This window comes from Pezoporus wallicus, unplaced genomic scaffold, assembly GCF_028554395.1.
Source record: "Pezoporus wallicus isolate ANWC-B61680 ecotype Strahan unplaced genomic scaffold, APGP_CSIRO_Pwel_v1 contig_14027, whole genome shotgun sequence".
NCBI classification, from domain to species: Eukaryota; Metazoa; Chordata; class Aves; order Psittaciformes; family Psittacidae; genus Pezoporus; species Pezoporus wallicus.
The window spans coordinates 179,354-198,735 of NW_026640337.1; the positions used below are offsets into that span (position 1 = coordinate 179,354).

The window sequence follows — 19,382 nt, forward strand, 5'->3', positions numbered from 1 at the left end:
GTGCCACTTCTGCTGGGCTTGTTTGCTGCTGTTCCAGTGAGTGAAGGACTTGCAAAGGACTCCGAGGCAGCGCAGGGCTGATGGGGAGGGGATGGGATGGGGCCAGCTTTTGCTCAGTTTCCCACCCCGGTTGCTTGATGCTACCCTCCTCTGTCACTTGGTGGAGCAAGGTGGCCGTGCATGGGACAGTGCATACTCTGTGACAGGAGGGTTAAAGCATCTGCAGGGCGTGATTCAGCAGGCAAGGGGGACATAAACCATAGCCTGGTGCTGAGGGCTGACTCCTGAGGTCACTCTAATTCGGTTTCTTTGTGCCCCCAGGGCTCTTGGTGGCTGTTGGTGATGTCCCCTGCTGTAAAGAGAGCAGAGGCAATGTCACTCCAGAGTCACACAGTGTCACCCCAGCAACTCCCAGTGAGGGCCAGCCAGGCTGGTGTCCTGCTGCTGAAGATGCAGTGAGTGTGTGGCACTCAGGGTGCCGTGCTCTTGCCTCTGTCACAGCCCTACTGCCTGCAGCTGAGCTGGTGCCACCTCTGGTACTCACGTTGAGATGGGCATATAGGAGCACAGCGATGTTGCTGTGACCAGCCTCCAGCGCAATGGCAACGGCGTTGTTCCCATCCTGAAAACAGAAAGGAGAGCCCTTGGAAGAGGTTTGGGGGGCAGGACGCAGGTGGGTGAATGCACCCGGGCCGCAGAGGCTTACACTGTCCACGATTGAGATGTCGCAAGTGGGCTGAGCCAGCAGCAGCTTCACGGTCTCCACACGCCCGTGTTCACAGGCACACATCAGTGCAGTGGAGCCCTCCTCGTCCTGCAGGTTCACATCAGCTCCACAGGCGAGTAGAGCCTCCACCATCTCCTGCCGGCCGTGGCTCACAGCCAGCATCAGTGCTGTCTGCCCGGCCTGCAAGGCAGGGGACAATGCCAGGGGGACCTGTCCTGGTTGGGTCACCCGCTCATCCCACTGCCCCAGGCAAGGACCACACAGAGCAGCTCCTACTGCAGCTCCTTCAGGTTTTGAAGCTGTCCTTGGAAGAGCCAGCTGTGGCCCTTGGTGACGCAGTGAGGGTCAGGATGTGATGCACTAACCTGGCTGGCCTTGGCGTTGACGTTGCCCATGCTGAAGAGCCTCCTGACCATGTTCATGTCGTCCTCCTGCTCGACAGCTGCCAGCGCTGCCAGCATGAGGGCTGTGTAGCCAGCTTTGTTCTGGTGGTCCACGTTACAGACCCCTGTGGGCATGGGCAGAGCTCAGGGTGCTGTGAGCTGTCCCATGGCCTGCTGATGAGTTCCCCCCTATCAAACCTGGGCTCCCCAAGGGCTGAGGTGACTTCCACCTTCCCCCATGTGCATGGGCACAGCACAGGGCAGCTCTCCCTGCTGCTGGCATTTGTCTCCCGTGCCTGGCATGGCCAGGATGTGAGCAGGGTGGTGGCAGAGGGACGTTTGTTGGCTGGGGAGCACTGACCTGTGTCCAGCAGCAGCCGCACGATGTGGAAGTTGGAGTGGGAGACGCTGTAGTGCAGGGCTGTGTTGCCGTTCCCATCCGCCAGGTTCACCACGTGGGCCAGGAGAGCTGGAGACACCTCGGCAAAGGCCAGGAGGTGGTTGGCCACTGTGTCAGGCACAGAAGACTTCTGGCTGGACAGACGGAACCACTCCTGCAGGACCAGGCTGCTGCTGGCAAGCTGTGGGCAGCAAGAGGGGCTGAGCTGGGGCCCTGCACCCCCCAGCCCCGGTGGGAAGCAGAAACCCAGCTCCAGAGGGGAACAGGGTGAAGGCAGGACCAGGAAACCCCAAACTCAGGCTGAGATGGCCTGAGCTGAGCTGAGCTGGGGTTTGGGGTGTCTGGGACAAAGCGTGGAGCAAAGGGCAGTGTTTTGGGGCTGGGCTTTGCTGGCCCATCTCTGGGGGACACCAGCAGCCATCCCACCCCATAGCACCTCACTCACCACCTCTTTGCTCTTGGTTGCCCCAGGGTGGCCCAGGTGGGTCTTGACAATGAGGCAGGCCTCCCGCATCCTGGGGCTCAGCTCGAACCTGGGGAGAGCATGAGAAGGGCTGCATCACCCCACCAAAGGGCACCCCAAAGTCCCTCCATTGAGGTTTACTTCCTCTCCCTAATGCCTCCAACCCTTCATGAGCTCCATGCCTGCACCCAGCAGCTTCAGCCCCTGCAAACCCTTGCAGAACTGGGTTTATAGGGATGAGCTCATATTTACCCATATTTAGGCCATAAATGCCATTAAGGGCTGTTGGATTTTGGTTTTGGGTTTTTTTTTTTGGCCCCCTACAAACTCTTCAGCAAAGAGGCATCTGGGGCCTTGGGCTCATCCTCTCCTCAGCAGACCTAAGAAGCTGGAAGGATTTTTTCCCTCTGACTGGATTTCTGCAGGAGCTGAATGTGGTTTTCCCCACTGGCTGCACTGGGGCGCACAGGGGAGATGGAGCCTTCCTCACTCCTTCATTAGCACTTACTTCTCCTTCACCTCGGTGGGCTCCAGCAGGGTCACGCTGTCCCCCTCGCGCTGCTGTCCTGGCTCACACTCCCCTTCCCCAGCTTCTTCATCTGAGGTTTCAGTGTCCCCTTGTTCATCACTGTCAGAGCTGTCGGCTGAAGCCTTCTCAGAGGAGCTGTCTCCTTCCTCCTCCTCCTCCTCCTCACTGGATGTGCTCTCATACCTGTGCGAAGGGAGGATGCTCAGTGACAACGTGGCACCCAGCCAGTCCCCTCAAGTGACCCCACTGCCACTGCCCCCAGCCCAGGACAGGAATGCTGGGGTCCTGGGGAGGTGCAGGGGGGTGTCAGGAGCCCCTCAGCACGTACTCCCCGTTCAGCACGCCCACAAACTGCAGGCTCTTCTTGCTGCCTTCAGCCTCGCTCCTGGGGGCACCATCCCGCTTCTTCATGATGGACTTCAGGGCTCCTGGGGGCAGAGGTACGGGTGTGAGGGGCACCGCAGACCTGCCACCCTCCATCGAAGGGACACGGTCTGCGCGCAGGCTGTGACACAGCTCTGGTCCCAGCAGAGCCACCCCTCTCCCTGGTGTTATCCTTGGCACCAACTCACCAGCCACAGGGCTTGGGGTGGCTCCCCCATCCCGTGCTGGGGATGGATTCCGGCTGCTCTGTGTCACCTCTGCTGTGCCTGCCCCGGGGCTGGAGCTGCTCTGGGGTGGCCCCTCCATCGCTCCTGTGCCCCGTGCCGAGGGACGATCTGGGGCATCACCTGCACCGGGCTCCATCTCCTCTCCCTCCGTGCCGGTGCTGCCCGTGTCGGTCTGGCTGCCCTTGTCCTCGCCCCTCGTGGCCGCGCTGGGACCGACGGCCACGTCCCGCGCGTCGGGGCGGCAGCTCACGGCGGCGCAGGCGGTCTGCGGGCAGCACCCCACGGCGGCCTCCACCACCCGCAGCGGCTCGCCAGCCGCCCGGCTCCGCGTGGCCACCACGGCCTCCACCTGCGCCTCGGCCACCCGCGGCTGGGCCATCACCTCCTTGTCCAGGCGCGCACGGGGCCGGCGGGCGCACACCTCGCGCCGCAGCTCCTCCAGCTCCCGCGTGGCCTCTTGCAGGTGCCCCTCCATCAGCGCGATCACCTCCTTCTGGTGCCCCACCGTCTGCTGCAGCAGCTCGAGCTCCTGCTCCGCCTCACTGGGCACCCCCAGCGAGGACTCCAGCACCCACACGGATGCGTCCCTGCGCTCCCTTGCCCTGCTGTCTGGAACGTCACCGCCCTCTTGTTCTGACCGGTAGTAGAAGACGGCGTCGGCCATGGCCCGGTCCTCGCCCACTGCCACGGAGCGGCACGGGGGCCTCTCGGCAGCCCTGGGGCTCCGGCCTGGCCAGGCCCTGCCGCCCCGCTCCGGCACAGCCAGCTTCTCCGTCAGCTTCCTCAGCTCCACGATCTTGCTCGCTCGCCCTCTGGGCTCCGCTTCGCGCTCTGCCCGCACCTGGGGCAGCTCCTCAGCCCCTGCCTCCACCTCGGAGCCGCAGCGCTGTCTCGAAGCCTCGCCGGGCTCTGCCGGCAGCCTCTCCATCAGCTTCGCCTTCTCCCTCTTGAGCTCGCAGATCTGCATCTCCAGCAGCGGGATGGTTTTCACCTGCTCCTCCAGGTCCCGCAGCTGCCGCAGGGCCGCCGCCATCTGCTCCCGCACGTGCTGCAGCGGGGCCGTGCCGAGCCCCGGGGCCGGTGTGCTGCGCCCCGAGCTGCCGGGGCTGCCCCGGCCCCAGCCCTCCCACGGCGGGGGCTGACACGGGGCTCCCAGTGTGCCGCCGCGGCAGGGCCCGGCCCTGTCCTGCTCCTGCTCCTGCTCCAGCCTCCGGCTCGTCTCCAGCAGCGTCTTCTCCACGCGCGGGTTCCTCAGCCCGCACTTGCGGGTGGGAGGTGGCAGCAGCCGCAGCGGCGGCGGTGAGATGGGATGCGGGGCCGGCTTGCTCGGGGGGTCCAGGGGCACGCGGCCGGGCGGGGACAGCAGCAGCAGCGTCCTCCCGTCCTCGCTGGCCGTGGAGGCCAGGGACTCGGTGGAGGTCCAGGCGCTGGCGTGGCTGCTGGGGCTGCGCAGGGTGCTGGGGGGCTGCCGCGGCCCTTTGGCCCTCCGGGGCAGTGGCACCTTCCTGAGGGTTTGGCCGCTCTCGATGTCATCGACGTACTTGAGGAAATCCAGGTCCAGGAGGAAGCCGTAGGGGGTTTCCACGGAATACGAGCTCTTCTCCCCATTGTCCTGGTCCCGGTACAAGAACGGGCCACCGAGATCTGCAAGAGGAGAGGGAATGGTTGGGCCGGGACCTGGTGGAGAGAGGCTTTTCCAACTGGGTTATACTGGGAATCGCAGCCTGCAGCCCTCCTCCCTACCATGATGGATCATTCCCAGTATCCTCACGGCTGCTGGGGTGTCCCAGGGTACCTGCTCTGTGCTGGGGTTGGTGATAAGATGAAGTCCCTTGGGATGGGGCTGAATAGCTCAGCCCTACCATTCCCTTCCCATTGCTTCTGCTGCCCTGTGACCACCCTGGTCCCATTACCTGGGAGGTTCTGGTTCAGGGGTGCAGGCTGAGCCATCTTCTCCCAAGGGATGCTGCTGAGCAGGGGACCATCAACCTGCAACAAGAATGGGACCACATCCAGCAAAACCTGACAAACCAGGGACCAATGAGTCCTCCATGGCCACAAACCACCTCCCCCTAAACGGGGGGCACTCCAGGGACCCCCTGGCTCCCCACCAGCCCTGGTGACGTAGGGCTGAACCTCGAGCGGCTGCTGCAGTGCTGCCGGTGGGCCGGAATTGTTTGTACATTTAAGGAATGCTTCCCAGCCGGGGATGGTCACAGTGCCAGCACCGAGGGTGCCGAGTCATGACTCAGAGCTCGGGGGAGCGGGCTGGGAAGGAGCAGAGGCTGAGGCCCTTCTGGGTGTGATTCTCAGCGGAGAAGTTTCCTCTGGATAAAGGCATTGGATGCTTTTGCAAAGCCACTTGACCGCAGACAGCTGCCAGCACCATTCTTCCCTGTGAGGGTGCTGAGGCGCTGGCACAGGGTGCCCAGAGAAGCTGTGGCTGCCCCATCCCTGGCAGTGCTCAAGGCCAGGTTGGACACAGGGGCTTGGAGCAAGCTGCTCCAGTGGAAGGGGTGCCTGCCCGTGGCAGGGGTTGGGACTGGAGGAGCTTTAAGGTCCCTTCCAACCCAAACCATGCTGGGATTCGGGGATTCTCTAAGGCACGGAGGAATGGAATGGGAGCCTGGTTTTCCCAGGAGCCAGGCAATGGGCACACTGGAGGAGAACAGGCAGGATGTGACTGCACTGCAGGGGTGAGCTCAGGGCTGGGGGTGCTGCCAGATGTGAGACTTCATCTGGGACTTGCCACAGCATCTGGGTGCTGGGGCCTGGGTGTGGAATGGTCCTGGTGGGAGTGGGAGGGGGGGCAAACAGCACCCTGGGAGCACCCGCAGCTGCTGGGCACAGCATCACCCTCCAGCACACGCATGGTCCTGTGGGGCACAAGTGGCTGTGGGGCTGGGCAGGTGTTGGCAGGGAAAGCATTTGGCACAGGCTATTTTGGGAAGAAAGCAGGGGAGGAAGCGTGCCACAGAGGAAAGGCAGCTCAGGAACAGCCTTAAGGGAAGCTGAGGCTTAAAGCTGTCCTGAGAAGGGGGAGGGATCCAGCCATGGCTGAGGAGAAACACCCGCATCCAGCCCCAAATCATAGAATCCCAGCGTGGTTTGGGTTGGAAGGGACCTTAAAGCTCCTCCAGTTCCAACCGCTGCCACGGGCAGGGACCCCTTCCACTGGAGCAGCTTGCTCCAAGCCCCTGTGTCCAACCTGGCCTTGAACAACCTGAGAAGCTGTGGATGCCACATCCCTGGAAACGTTCATCCCAGCCTCATGCCAGCACCTCCCTTGGGAACACCCCAGCTCCGTGCCGGTACCCCACCATTCCTGTGCTGCCTTTGTGCCTAGAAGGATCTGCACATCCCCCTCTCGGTCTAATCCCTCCCCTCCAGGAAGCGGCCGCTTCCTCCTCCGCACAGCCCCTGCTCCAGGTAATTAAACAGCGCTGGGGCCAGGACAAACTTCCCGCGGAGTGCGCGCAGCAGGAATCAAACGGGAGGAAGCGGGAGAGCAGCAGGAGCAGAGCCAGCGGCTGCGTTTCCTCGGGGGAAGCGGCCGGCAGCTCCCTTCCGCCGGGTACGGAGCTGCCGGGGGCCTCGCCAGGAAACCCGCCTCTGATGGACATCTGTGTGCAGCAAAGGTGCCTTCTCCTCATCCCCTCGTCCACCTCATCCCGCCTCTCCAGCCGATGCCAGCAGCTGCTGTCAACCCCTCCCCAAAGCCAGGGGCACCCTCCTGCAGCTCCAGGCCCCCACCACTTGTCCGATGGGATGAGCTGGACCCAAGGGAGGATGTTCTGCTTTCACCCAGCTTCAAAACCAAGGAGCAAACCAGGTGATGGGACCTGCAAGCTCCCAATAATGTGCAATATGCCCCAGGGACCCTGTGATGCACAAAAAGCCCTGTGACATGCACACTGCCCTGGGCTGGTTGAGTGGCCAGGCTGGATTTGAGCCAGTGAGGATGAGCAATGGACGCAGGTGGCCCTGGAATGCAGCAGTGATGGGAGGGTTAAGTCCCTGCACCTCCAGCCCAGGCACTGGTGGCACAAAGCCAGCCTTGTCCCCAGCCTCCTGCCATCACCGTGGCATCGCATCAGAGAAGCTGCTCTCCACCTGAGCTAAAGACCTGATGGGGAAGACCCCGCTGGCCAGTTTGGTGCCAAAATCTTCCACCAGACCAGCTTGCTTCAAGCCCTGTCCAACCTGGCCTTCAACCAATAGGAAACTTGGGTCTAAAATTGGAGCCTTTCCACTTGATTCCAATAAAAAGCCACATGAGGGATGGCACAGGTGGGCACAGCTCAGATACCATCCAGTACCCACAACCAGTCAGCCCCCTGCGACTCTCAACTTTGTGGTCCATGGGGCAATCCACCCTGGGGGTCCCCATTCCCTCAGGGGATAGACCTGGGGGTGCTGCTTTTAAAACCCTGGACTCCTCCGGGTCCTTTCCCTCACCCGAGCCACTCCAGAGGCTGGACACAGGGAGAGGTCTCCCCAGCTCTCCTCCCAAAGCCAGACTACTGAGGTCATGAGGAATGTGAGAAGAACAGAGTCCAGAGTAGCCCTGGCCAGGGTGACTTGATTTATCTCGGCCAGGCACGCTTTCCTCGGAGCTGCGTGCAGGCGATAAGCCCCAAAGCTCGGGGCTGAGGTTCCGAAGTTAAAGGGAAACCACTGAGCAAGCACATGGCTTCCTCCGCTCCAGCAACCGGCTGGGATTCGGGATCCTCACACCGAGCCAGGCACCACATGTGCCCATCACCTGCACTGTCTCCCGCTGGGTGCGGATGGGAGGGACTGGGGGGTCATGGCATCTTCTCAGCCACACACCCCATCCCCATCCCCTGCTCCAGGGCTGCACGGGGCATCCCGAGCTCCGTGCCACCCACCGTCCTGTGCCTGCTTGCCCAGGCCACCACGGCCATGCGGTCCAGGCTGGGGCTGCTCCCGAGGAGCTGGATCCCATGCGGGTGGGTGCGCCGGTGCTGACTCGGGAGGGGAAGGGAAACGCTTCCCTCTTCTCAGCAGCCCGATTTCAGGGTTGGGCCGTTATTCCTGGAGCTGTCGTCACCGGCAGCCCGGTTGGTCGGGAGGCTGCAGGGGCTGCCTGGGCTGAGCACCAGCTCCAGCACCCCAGGCTCACACGCTACCCGGACAACAGGCAGGTCCCTATGCAGATGTACTCACACAGGGATCAGCTCTATGTGCCCCATCACACCTATAGCTCTATAGCCCACTAGAAAACATCTACCACTACTCCTGCACCCTCACCACAGCTGCCCAACAGCACTTTCCACCGACACCTCCTCGATTCCCTTGGAGCTGGTGACAACAGACCTGGGAACAAGCTCCAGGGGCTGGAGTCGTCCTCCCGAGGAGGCGATGGAATGGTTAAATTTACACTCAGGGTGTGCAGGCACAGTCCCATGTCGGGTTTCCCATGCGCACATGAGGAGCACCCTGAACCCTGCAGCACCCGAGAGGCCTGCAGCACGATGGGGTGCCCTGTGGGTCCCCAGCACCCTGGGATGCCTACAGCCGCTCCCCGCACCCCAGGGAGCCTGCAGCACCCCCAGCTCTGGGTGTCCCCAGCACCCTCGGGAGCCCCACAGCTCCCCATAGCCCCCGGGTGACCGCAGCCCCCCGCACCCCAGGAGACCTCCCGGGGACTCCGCGCCCCCGCCAGCGGGCGATGGGCGGCCCAGCCCGGCCCCGACGGCCCCGGTCCCGGTCCCGGCCCCTCCTCGCTGGCCGCCGGCAGCAGCCCCGCTCCGGGGGATGCCGGGGCGGCCCCAGCCCGCTGCGGTCCCGTCGCGGCGGCTGCGAGCGGCCCCGCGGCGGGCCCCGGGCGGCGGCGGCGGCGGCTCCGGGGCCCTGCGGAGCTCCGCCACCGGGACGAGCCCCCGCCCCGTCCGCTCGGTCCCGTCCGGTCCCGCCGCCCCTCACCTCGCCGTCCGCGCGTCTGGGCTGCAGCCGAGCTCTAGCGCGGGGGCCGCCGTCCCGAGCCCGGCGGCTTCGGGCTGCAGCTCGGGGCCGCCGGGCCGAGGGCGGGCCGGTAGCAGGGCCGGGGCGGGGCGGCAGCGGGCGGGGAGCGCCCCCGGGCCCCGGTCGGGACGGGCACCGCCCCCGAGCCCCGCTCAGCCCGGTGCGGGGGGTCCCACGCAGCCCTTTCCTCGGGTATGAGGGATCCCGTGGCCCTGCCCCGGGTGCGGTATCCCCTGCCCGGGTCACCGGGGGAAGGGGTGTCCCGGTAAGGGCAGGAAGGGGGGTGTCCCTTGCCCTGGTCACCCCGGGAGTCCCCTGTCCTGGATACCCTGGGGAGGGGATGTCCCAGTGAGTGAAGGTATGCGGGTATCCCCTACCTTGGTCTCCCCGGGAATGGGGGATCCCCTGCCCTGGTCACCCTGGGGTTGAGGTACCCTTATTCCACTCCCCCCTGACCCTGCTCCCCTGGGGGATGCTCACCCTGGAGACAAGGGGATCCTCTACCCCTGTTACCCCAGGTTTGGGGGATCCCCTGCCTGAGCTCAGCTCGCTGGGATCCAGCTCCCACCCCGCCATCCTCCCTCAGCACACCCTGCCTGGTCCCCATGGCCTCTCACTGCCTGCCCTCGTCCTGCGGCCGGGAGCCTTGTGCTGGGCTCCCCGGCCTGGCCCCGCTGGGTTTTGGCAGCCCTCCCCTGTCCCAGCAACAGGCTGTTTGTCTCCTTTTCTTGCCAGCTTTCTTCCCCGCCTGCTTCCCGTGCTCAGCGAGGTCTGGGCTGTCTCCATCCCACAGGGACCCCTGGCAGTTTCACACCTTCATTGACTGCTCCTACCCCTTCCAATGCTGAAACCCTCAGCAAGGATTTTTCCTTCTTTTTCTTTCCCTTTTCAGCTCCTGAACCTCCCCCCGCACTCCCCCCCCCCCGGGTATTTTTCCACACTGACTCTTTCTGTAACACTACTCACGGGAAGAGCAGGAGAAACAAGATGTGCTTCCCGGCGTCCCTCCCTGCTGCTGGCTGGCAGCTCAGGGGCTTCCTGAGAAAGGGTTTGCATCCGGACGGAAGTACCTTAATAGCCCTGATGCACCTACCTCCACCGACAGACCTCGTCCCTCTCCAACCCATTTACATACTTGGCCTCTCTGGCATCCTGTGGTAATGAACTTGGTGATTTCATGCCCTCCTTCCGTCTCCAAAGCAGGTCTAGAATAGCGCTGCTCCTGTCCATTCACTGGCTGCTTGGCTAAGTAGCCCTTAGGGTCCTCTCTAGCCATGCAGGGCTTGTCTTATCCATCCAGAAAAGTGGGGCCTGGTGTGATGAGTGAAGTCCCACTGCTGCAGAGCTCATGCCCCATATTCCGGCTCAGAGCTCCATGGAGGACCCATGTCCACGTCGCCTGTTCCTGCACTTGGGCATCTGACAAACACCCCTGTGCTGGTTGGGCTCCTCTGGCTTTAAGCTCTGGTGACTGAAAAAGGTTAAACCCAAGGGGCAGCCCTAACTTCTGGCACTTATGTTTTTATAGAATCCCAGAATCCCAGCATGGTTTGGGGTGGAAGGGACCTTAAAGCTCCTCCAGCCCCAACCCCTGCCACGGGCAGGGACCCCTTCCATAGAGCAGCTTGCTCCAAGCCCCTGTGTCCAACCTGGCCTTGAGCACTGCCAGGGATGGGGCAGCCACAGCTTCTCTGGGCACCCTGTGCCACCACAGCCTCCACCTGCACCTCGGCCACCTGCGGCAGGTTCAAGCCATTCCCCTTGGCCTGTCCCTACAGGCCCTTGTCCCAAGCCCCTCTCCATGTTTCCTGCAGCCCCTTTAGGCACTGGAGCTGCTCTCAGGTCTCCCCTTCAGGAGCCTTCTCTTCTCCAGGCTGCCCCAGCCCAGCTCTCTCAGCCTGGCTCCAGAGCAGAGCTGCTCCAGCCCTCGCAGCATCTCCATGGCCTCCTCTGGCCTCGCTTCAACAGCTCCACGTCCCTCTTGTGTTGGGGGCCCCAGTTTTCTGTGGAAACTGCACAGCTCACATGCAAAGACACGAGCAGAGAACTCACAAGGGTCAGTTGGGGTTGAACCCCATATAAATGATACCTGCATGTGGGATGCTTCAGTCTCGGCTCTCAGCCAGCTCGGTGGCTTCACCCTGGGCCAGGGACGCTGACCCAGGACTGGTCTGAGCTGTGTCACCTGCCTGCCTGGACCAGCAGTCCCCGGCAGCCCCAGACAAACCCAGGCTTGGGGCAAATGGCAATGCCTGTGGCTTCTCTGCTGCTCCTGCTTGAGTGCCGAGCTTCGAGCTGCCTGCCCGAGGGGGACTGAGATGAGCTCTTAGGTGGAAGCTCTTCCCTGTGAGGGTGCTGAGGCGCTGGCACAGGGTGCCCAGAGAAGCTGTGGCTGCCCCATCCCTGGCAGTGCTCAAGGCTGGGTTGGACACAGGGGCTTGGAGCAAGCTGCTCCAGTAGAAGGGGTCCCTGCCCGTGGCATGGGGTGGAGCTGGAGGAGCTTTAAGGTGCCTCCCAACCCAAATCAGGTTGGGATTCCATGTCCCTCCCAAGAGCATCCACCTGAATAGAACCCCTGGGACCTGAGGAGTTTCAATTCATCAGAAACAGTAAAAACCTTTTTTTTGGTCCAGAAAAGGGTCTCAAAAATGGCTTTCCCCATAATTCCCAAACCTTTGCTCTCTGCCAGCTGGAACTATGCATGTGATTGTGCCTTAGTTTCCCCACCGTACAGTTGGAAAGAGAGTACGTGTGTGTGTGTTCCAAACACTTCCTGTCTCCCTGAGTTCACCCCTGCTTGTTCAGCTCCTCTGTGCCTGCCCAAGCCCAGCTCCATCACACCCTCCATGGGCTGGGCACCGTGTAGGACCCGTGGGCAAAGGCTGTTCAAGGCTTTGCCCAGTGCATTCCCTGTAGGAAAGCAGCGTGAACACTTCCGTGCTGACCGAGCCCGGCACAGTCCCCTCCTGCAGCAGAATGTCCTCGTTTTCTGCCCGCAGGTCCGGGAGCAGGCAGGAAGCTCTCGTTTCCTCTCATTGCCTCTCTTCTCAGATCCTTCCTCCCTGGGATGCTGCAGCAAAACAAAGGGCCCGAGAGTGAAGCGGGAGCAGCTTCCACAGCTGGAGATGCTGGGACCAGAGGAAGGGTCCTCGAGGGGCTGCTGGATGCTGGAGGGGCTTGGAGCAACCCGTGGCAGGGTCAGGAACTGGATGAGCTTTAAGGTCCCTTCCAACCCAAACCAGACTGGGATTGTGTGATTCTAAGACCAGCCCTCACGCAGGTGCTTGTCCCCTGTCCCCTCTCTCGTGTTCCCTCTGATGTGGCCGCAGGTGACATTTTAGACTGGGCGCTGGCTTTTATCTTGGGCAATATTGCTCCCGCTTGGCACGGCACCAGCCGGGGCCGGCCTGGGATGGACGGGGCGGCTTCTCTTTTGTGGCTGGATTTGCAGCTCAGGCTTATCAGGCCTGAGGAAAATGCCGTGCGGGTTTCCAGTGTTGGGATTTGCTTTGGCTGGAGGCCAGCCCCACCAGCAGCGCAGGATGGAGCTCCTGCCCCAACGGCAGCACCCTTCTGCACTTAACAGGGCCATAAACCCTCCCCAACGGCTGGTGGGAGCTGCCGGCAGGATGCTCCCAGGCGTGGGATTTTCCAGGTATCTGTTCATGCTGCATGCTGAGGGTTTCAGCCCGGGGTGCATGGAAAAGTTGGGATCTCAGCTGCAGCTCAGCACTCCTAAAAAATGGGTATTTTTCTTCAGGGGCCTCTGTGCTGTATCCCTAAAACCCAACTGCACGGGGTTCCCAGAGAAGCTGTGGCTGTCCCATCCCTGCCAGTGTTCAAGGCCAGGTTGCTGTGGCAATCCCTGATCCTTTCCCATCCCCTGGGAAATGCTCTTGTGCAGGAGCAGCAGCTCTGGCACAGCTCTGAGACCCCCAGTTCCTGGTGAGAGGGGAGGACATGGATGTCCCCATCACCTGGTGGTGATGCGGGCTCAGCTTCACCCACTGATTCCCAGTGTCTTCACATTGCAGAGCAGGATACGGATGGGAGTGGAGATGGGGATTAGGATGGAGACGGGGATGGAGATGAGGATGAGGATGGGGATGGAGATGCACAGGGGGAGCAAACCACTCCAAATACCTTCTTCTTCTGTGTTCTCTGCCCTTTATCTCCCAGCAAAGACATCAGCCAGCTCCTTAGGACAAAGAGGGAATGTCCTCCACAGCAATGCCCTTGTGCCCTGCCACAGCCACCAGCAAAGCAACCTCTCAGTCTCTCCATCTGGAGTTATTTCCAGCTGTTTCCAGCTCCGCTCCCCCCCTGCTCAGAGCCCCCAGGCTGATGGCATCCAACTCCAGCTTGACATTTCCAGGGAATCCGAGTGCCTCGACGCACAGAGGACCCTTCTCTGCCCTGCAGGTTCCCAGCTGCCCGGGATCTGGCAAGGGCCGAGGGGTGCTCAGCGGGACCTTCCTGGCAGGAGCATCATAGATCTGTTATTGAGAAGCAGCAGAAAAGCCTTTCTGTGCCACCATCCAAAGCAGCGCATCTGGTCCCAGCGCACAATCGGCCCATTGAGTTGGTGACATCGGAGTGTGGCCAAGGGGACGAGCTTTCTTGTTCCTTCCCCTCGGTGGGATGGTTTGGAGCCCAAATCCTGCTCAGGGCAGCATCTCTGCTGGTGCTTTCGGCTCTCCAATCTCTGCTGGGAGCTTCCCACCTCATCTATTGGACAGAATAAGGTTCCCCAAATATTGCACCATCCACAGTGCTTCCAAGAGAGATTCCCTCCTGGAGCCCAGGTGTCCTGGCTGGATTTTTCTTTGCTGGCAAGCAGAGAGGAGTCAGAAGGTGGCTGATCTAAAGGAGTTTTTCCTGCAGATGATGCATGAGAGACACATGGATGGACCACTGGGTGGAGAAGGAATTAGGTGGATGGTGGCACTGAAAGAGTTGTGGTCAATGAGGGACATTTGTTAACCGTCGGTGTGGCGGGGTGACAGCGTGGGGGGGTGATGAGGTGGGGGGTGGGGGTGTCGGTGACCCCACACCGCCGGTGCTGCAGCCCGAAGCCCCATCCCCATCATCCCCCTCCGTCCACCGGCGCTCTCCTCGCCGCTGGTGCCCCCCCGCGAGGCTGCGCGCTCCGGTGCACTGGGACGTGTCGGCCCGCAGGGGGCGGTGTCGAACCGGGACCCGCTGCTGGGATGGAAGCGGGGCTGCGGGGGGGTGCTGGGGGTGCTGATGAGTGATGGGAGTGCAGGGGGGTGCTGGGGGGTGCTGGGGGTGCTGATGAGTGATGGGAGTGCAGGGGGGTGCTAGGGGGTGCTGGGGGTGCTGATGAGTGATGGGAGTGCAGGGGGGTGCTGGGGGGTGCTGGGGGTGCTGATGAGTGATGGGAGTGCAGGGGGTGCTAGGGGGTGCTGGGGGTGCTGATGAGTGATGGGAGTGCAGGGGGTGCTGGGGGGTGCTGGGGGTGCTGATGAGTGATGGGAGTGCAGGGGGGTGCTAGGGGGTGCTGGGGGTGCTGATGAATGATGGGAGTGCAGGGGGGTGCTAGGGGGTGCTGGGGGTGCTGATGAGTGATGGGAGTGCAGGGGGGTGCTGGGGGGTGCTGGGGGTGCTGATGAGTGATGGGAGTGCAGGGGGGTGCTAGGGGGTGCTGGGGGTGCTGATGAGTGATGGGAGTGCAGGGGGGTGCTAGGGGGTGCTGGGGGTGCTGATGAGTGATGGGAGTGCAGGGGGGTGCTGGGGGGTGCTGGGGGTGCTGATGAGTGATGGGAGTGCAGGGGGGTGCTAGGGGGTGCTGGGGGCGCAGACGGGGTGCTGAGGAGTGAGGAGAGGGTCGGGGGTTACTGCCGCGCTGGGCTTCTCCCCCAGCTGATGCCCGGAGCAGTGGAGGGGGTGTCTGGGGACAAGGACACGGGGCAGCCCTTGGGGGCAGCCGAGCGGGAGCTGCCGTGCGGCGCCGCAGGGCGCGGGTGCCGGCATCAATCATTTAGCGCTGTTAATTTTTAATGTGCGAAGTTCTCGCTCAGTGAGGAGCTGGTGCAGAGCGAGGGGATGATTAATGCAGGGAGTGACGCACGGAGGGGATCAGCCTAAACCAGCCTGCGGTGGGGAAGGGATGGACCCCGCGTGGGGCTGGTGCCACAGAACCACAGCCTGGTTTGGGCCTCCTCTGGACTCGCCCCAGCGGCTCCACGTCCCTCTGGTGCTGCTGCCCCGGAGCTGGAATACTGTGGAAGTTACGGAGCAGGGAGCTGCTCTCTGAGGCAGCCCCTCCACACGGGTGTCCCCTTGGAGCCTCCTTCCCCGTTTCCGCTCTGCAGCTCTGTGCCAGTAAATGCATGAACAAGTGATGGTATCAGGAATAACTTGTCCGCAGGGCACACCTTGCACCTCCTCCCCCCCCCCATCAGCGGGGTGAGGAGACCCCAACTGTCCCATGGTGGCTTTGGAGGGGATGAGCCACATCAAGAGAGCATTAGTGGGGTATGAGATAGCCACGGAATAGCCCATAAACAGCAGGAGGATGTTGGCTGAGGGTGTCTTGCTCCAGCAAACAGCCCAGCCGCGGTGCAGCACCAGGGGAGGGCTGATGTGGCCGCTGGAATCTGTCTGTGGAGCTCCCGGCAGGTTCAGGCACGACAGGAGAGAGCGAAATGCTTCAAACCCGGCTGAGTCACCCCCTCCCTGCCAACATCCCCTGGAGCTGCCCCAAAACCCTGCCGCGGGCCGCTGCCGGATCCCCAGGGAGCCCAGGGGTCCAGCGCAGCTCCCCCCGCTCGGAAGGAGCCGGGGAAGCTCTTTCCATGCTCTAGGTTACTGAAAAGTGCATTTTTGTCCAGCAGCATTTTGAGCCTCCAGGTTGGACACAGGGGCTTGGAGCAAGCTGCCCTAGGTGTCCCTGCTTGTGGCAGGAGGTGGGGCTGGAGGAGCTTTAAGGCCCCTTCCTGCCCAAACCATTCCATGATCCTACGGTTCTGTGATTCTGTAAGCATTCGGGGAGCTGGGCTCAGCATTCCTATCTTCCAGTTACAAGGTGATTAATGGGGATATCTCATTTGAGCGGCAGGGATGGGATCTGCTCTGCAGGAAGCCCTTTCTAGCTTTATAAGTGATAGCAACGGAGCCACAAGGGATTTTTCCAGAGTCTTATGAGCCAGTGGTGACCCACTTTGGTACAACTGCCAGCCCTACGTGTCTCTGGGGGAAGACCAGCGGCAAGGAGACCAATGGCCATAATTGAAGTCATGTTGGGAAACCCCACAGCATCCAGGACCCCAGTAAAAAGCATCAAAGCTCTGCTTTAGTCCCGAGGTTTTTGTTGCCTTTGGGAATGTGGCCTGGGGTGGCTGGAGGGGAGGGGAGCCCATGGAAACCTGCGGCTCTGCACGGACGCAAAGAGATGAAGTGGATTTGCAAGTCCCCAAATTCCACGTGTGCCGCAGAGGAAGGAGCAGTAATGGAAGGGCTCCGCTTTCGGGAAGGCGAGTTTAAATAATTCAGAGGAACAGCGAGGTGGAAACGAATGTGCAGAAGGTTTGGGGCTCCCTGGAAGGAAGCGGAGATGAAAGGAGCGGCCTTGCTACAATATTCATAAAGCTCTGAAGCGATGGCACGAGTGCCTGCAGAAGGGCTATTGCGTGAGCTCGTCTCCTCCGGAGATCCCATCCGGGCGAGGGAGGATGCGGCTGCCCCGGGGTGCTCGGCATCTTCAGGCATCTTGCTCCTCACCAAGAGCTCATTGTGGTTGTTGTGGCTCTTTGCCGACAGCAGCACGTGCAGGGAGATGCCTCCATCCAGCCCCAGGCAATCAGGGGACACCTGGTTCATTATGGGGTTTATTTATGCCTTTTCCTTTGCGAGGGATGAGGAGATGGGAAACCAGTGCTGCACCCTGCGGAGTGCAGCCTTCGGCCTCATGGCCCTGGCGTGCCCAAGCCTGGCCTGGGGGCTGCTCAGCGCGGGAGCCCCTGTGCAATGTGATCTCCTGAGCTCCATCACCATGGAGATGGTTACTAATGGGGCTGAGCTGCTAACGAGGTTCCTGGGCTTGGAAGAGAGGCCAGAGGCTGCTGCCTCTCCCCATGTCCCATAGCCTTGGGAATATGAGCCCCTGGTGTCACAGGGCAGCAGGGTGAGAGCAGCCTGGGTCTGCATCCTCCTCTGCTCTGCTCTTGGAGGGGGAGCTGAATGGGAGATGCTGAGGACACAAGGAGCATCGTCCCAGGGGACAGAGGAGCATCACCCCCCCCAAACTCTTCCTCCTGTGCTCAACCTTCTCCTCTACCATGTCACAGCTGCGGTGGATGCCCCTAATTCACATTTTTCTCCCCCAGATCAACCAGGACATGGGGAGGGAGGATCCTGGAGGGGTCCACAAGCATCGATAGTGCAGAGCAGTGTCCCAGGGCAGGGATGAGGGATGCCCCAGGGATCCAGCTCGCCTGGGGAGCACATTCACCCCTCTCTCTCTGCTGAGGCCAAGCCTTGAAGGTCCTGCCAGCCAGGAACCCCTGCCAGCTGCCTCCTGCCAGATTCCTGCTGCCTGCCGTGGCATCCAAAGTAGCTGCAAAACATCCCTGTGCGTGCCAGCAGCCTTCAGTGGAAACAACAAACAAGTTTTTCTCCCTCAGTTCAAACCAGGAAGCCAACCTTTTTGCTGGGGTTTATTGTTCGTGGAGTTGGGCTCTTGAAGTGGTCCCTTCCCTTCCCTTCCAGCAAGCTCTGCTCATGTTAAACCATGCCAGATGTGTGCCCAGGGTGGACTCAGGACAGCAACGTGCGGAACCTGGGATATGGTGGGAAATGGCCTCAAAGCCCCTGGTAATTCAGCAAGGAAATGGTGTCAGCCTATTTATAGGAACTCTTGCAGAGGAGGCATTGCACTCACTCCTCAGCCCTGGGAGCATTGCTGGTGGGAGCAGCCTTCAACCTCCTTTTCTGAAGGGCCTCCTCCGCTGGAGCGGGGCAGAGCCCCAGCCCTGCGTTTCAGGGGAGGGTGATGCCAGGGCACAGCTGACCCCATGATGTTTAAGGGGATATCAGGGCTCTTCCCCAGGCTCACGCTGGGTTTGGGTGGTAAAAGCCCTTCCCGCTGCGCTGGTGTGGGGGTTTCTCAGACACTGGAGCAGGGCTGGCCGGGGGTCTCTGCAGTCAGAGGAGAGAAGGATGGGGCTGCAAAAGCTGCTTAAGGGATTTGAATTCTTAATCCCCATTAGAAATTAATGTCCAAATCCCTGGGGTGGCCGCAAATCCCACCCCAGAAGTTCGGTTTTCTTCACAGCAGAAAGAAACACGAGCTGCAGGCAGAGGAGCTGGCAGCCCAGGAGCGGGGCTGGATGGTGTCACCTGCAGGCACTGTTTGGGGACAGCCACCCTCATTTCCCCAGGGACACTGGAACGCTTCCTCCCAGCATTCCCAAAGCTTGGGAATGCTGCTTGGGGTCTCATCCTGGTGACCCAGCCATTAACAAGTCCCCAGCATCCCTCCTGCTGTAGTTTGGGAAAATCCTCCTCTCCTGCAAAGCAGGAGCTGGTGTGGAAAATGGCCAAGCTCTTGGGAATCTGGGCAGGTTGTAATGCTTTGAAAGCAATTCCCATCTGACTTAGGAAAGGGCTAAGCTAATTTTACACACGACTTACTTTCACACCTTTAACAAGAAGCAGTTTCTTTCTCCATGAGCAGTGCACACAGCAGCCAAATTGATTATTCATCGAACGAGTGAGAACACGCAGAGCAGAAGCTGTGCTCAATACCCCAAGGCATTGAAGAAAGGCTACAGAAGTGCACTGAAAAGTGGGTTTTCTTCCCCCCCCAAACAGGACTGAATATACCCAGACACCCTGACAGGGACCACAGCTTGTGCTTTAGCTAGGGAAAGACTCAAGGTATGAATTAGTTTTAAATCTGGCCTTTCCCTGGTGCTTGCATCCCAAGAAAGCTTCAGCAGCAGCATTTCATCCCTCTGCACGTCTGCAGCACTGTGATGCGCTGCATGGATGCAGCACAAGGCCAGGCTGGATGTGGGTCTGAACAACCTGCTCCAGTGGAAGGGGTCCCTGCCCATGGCAGGGGTTGGAACTGGAGGAGCTTTAAGGTCTCTTCAACCCAAACCAGGCTGGGATTCTGTGATCTTGTCCAGGCCTCCTGCTGGAGGAGCATCCCTGGGCCTTGGGAACAGAGCAATTTTGCTGTCATTTCCTTGCACAGGCAGGAATCGTAAGGAACATCCTCGCTGCAAGGGAGCGTGGAGGGCGCCGGGCACTGTC

The 19,382-nt window shown here is 61.3% G+C and overlaps 2 protein-coding genes across 3 annotated transcripts in view; one reads left to right on the forward strand and one right to left on the reverse strand.

The window, feature by feature from the left end:
- Positions 1 to 19,382, forward strand: part of RAB11B (RAB11B, member RAS oncogene family) — a 125,714-nt gene that overhangs the window by 70,694 nt on the left and 35,638 nt on the right. The window lies entirely within an intron of this gene.
- KANK3 (KN motif and ankyrin repeat domains 3) lies at positions 189 to 9,179 on the reverse strand. Of its 2 annotated transcripts, none has more exons than XM_057418699.1 (11): positions 9,063 to 9,179; positions 5,027 to 5,102; positions 3,075 to 4,757; positions 2,831 to 2,930; positions 2,482 to 2,685; positions 1,956 to 2,043; positions 1,472 to 1,691; positions 1,093 to 1,235; positions 707 to 907; positions 545 to 622; positions 189 to 349 (listed from the first exon to the last, which is right to left on the reverse strand). In XM_057418699.1, exons 2-11 carry the CDS (start codon positions 5,061 to 5,063, stop codon positions 296 to 298), a joined length of 2,808 nt encoding a protein of 935 aa, XP_057274682.1. In that variant the 5' UTR covers positions 5,064 to 5,102; positions 9,063 to 9,179; the 3' UTR covers positions 189 to 295. The 2 variants fall into 2 exon arrangements, with proteins under 2 accessions (XP_057274682.1, XP_057274681.1); XM_057418698.1 differs by having other exon boundaries at positions 189 to 352.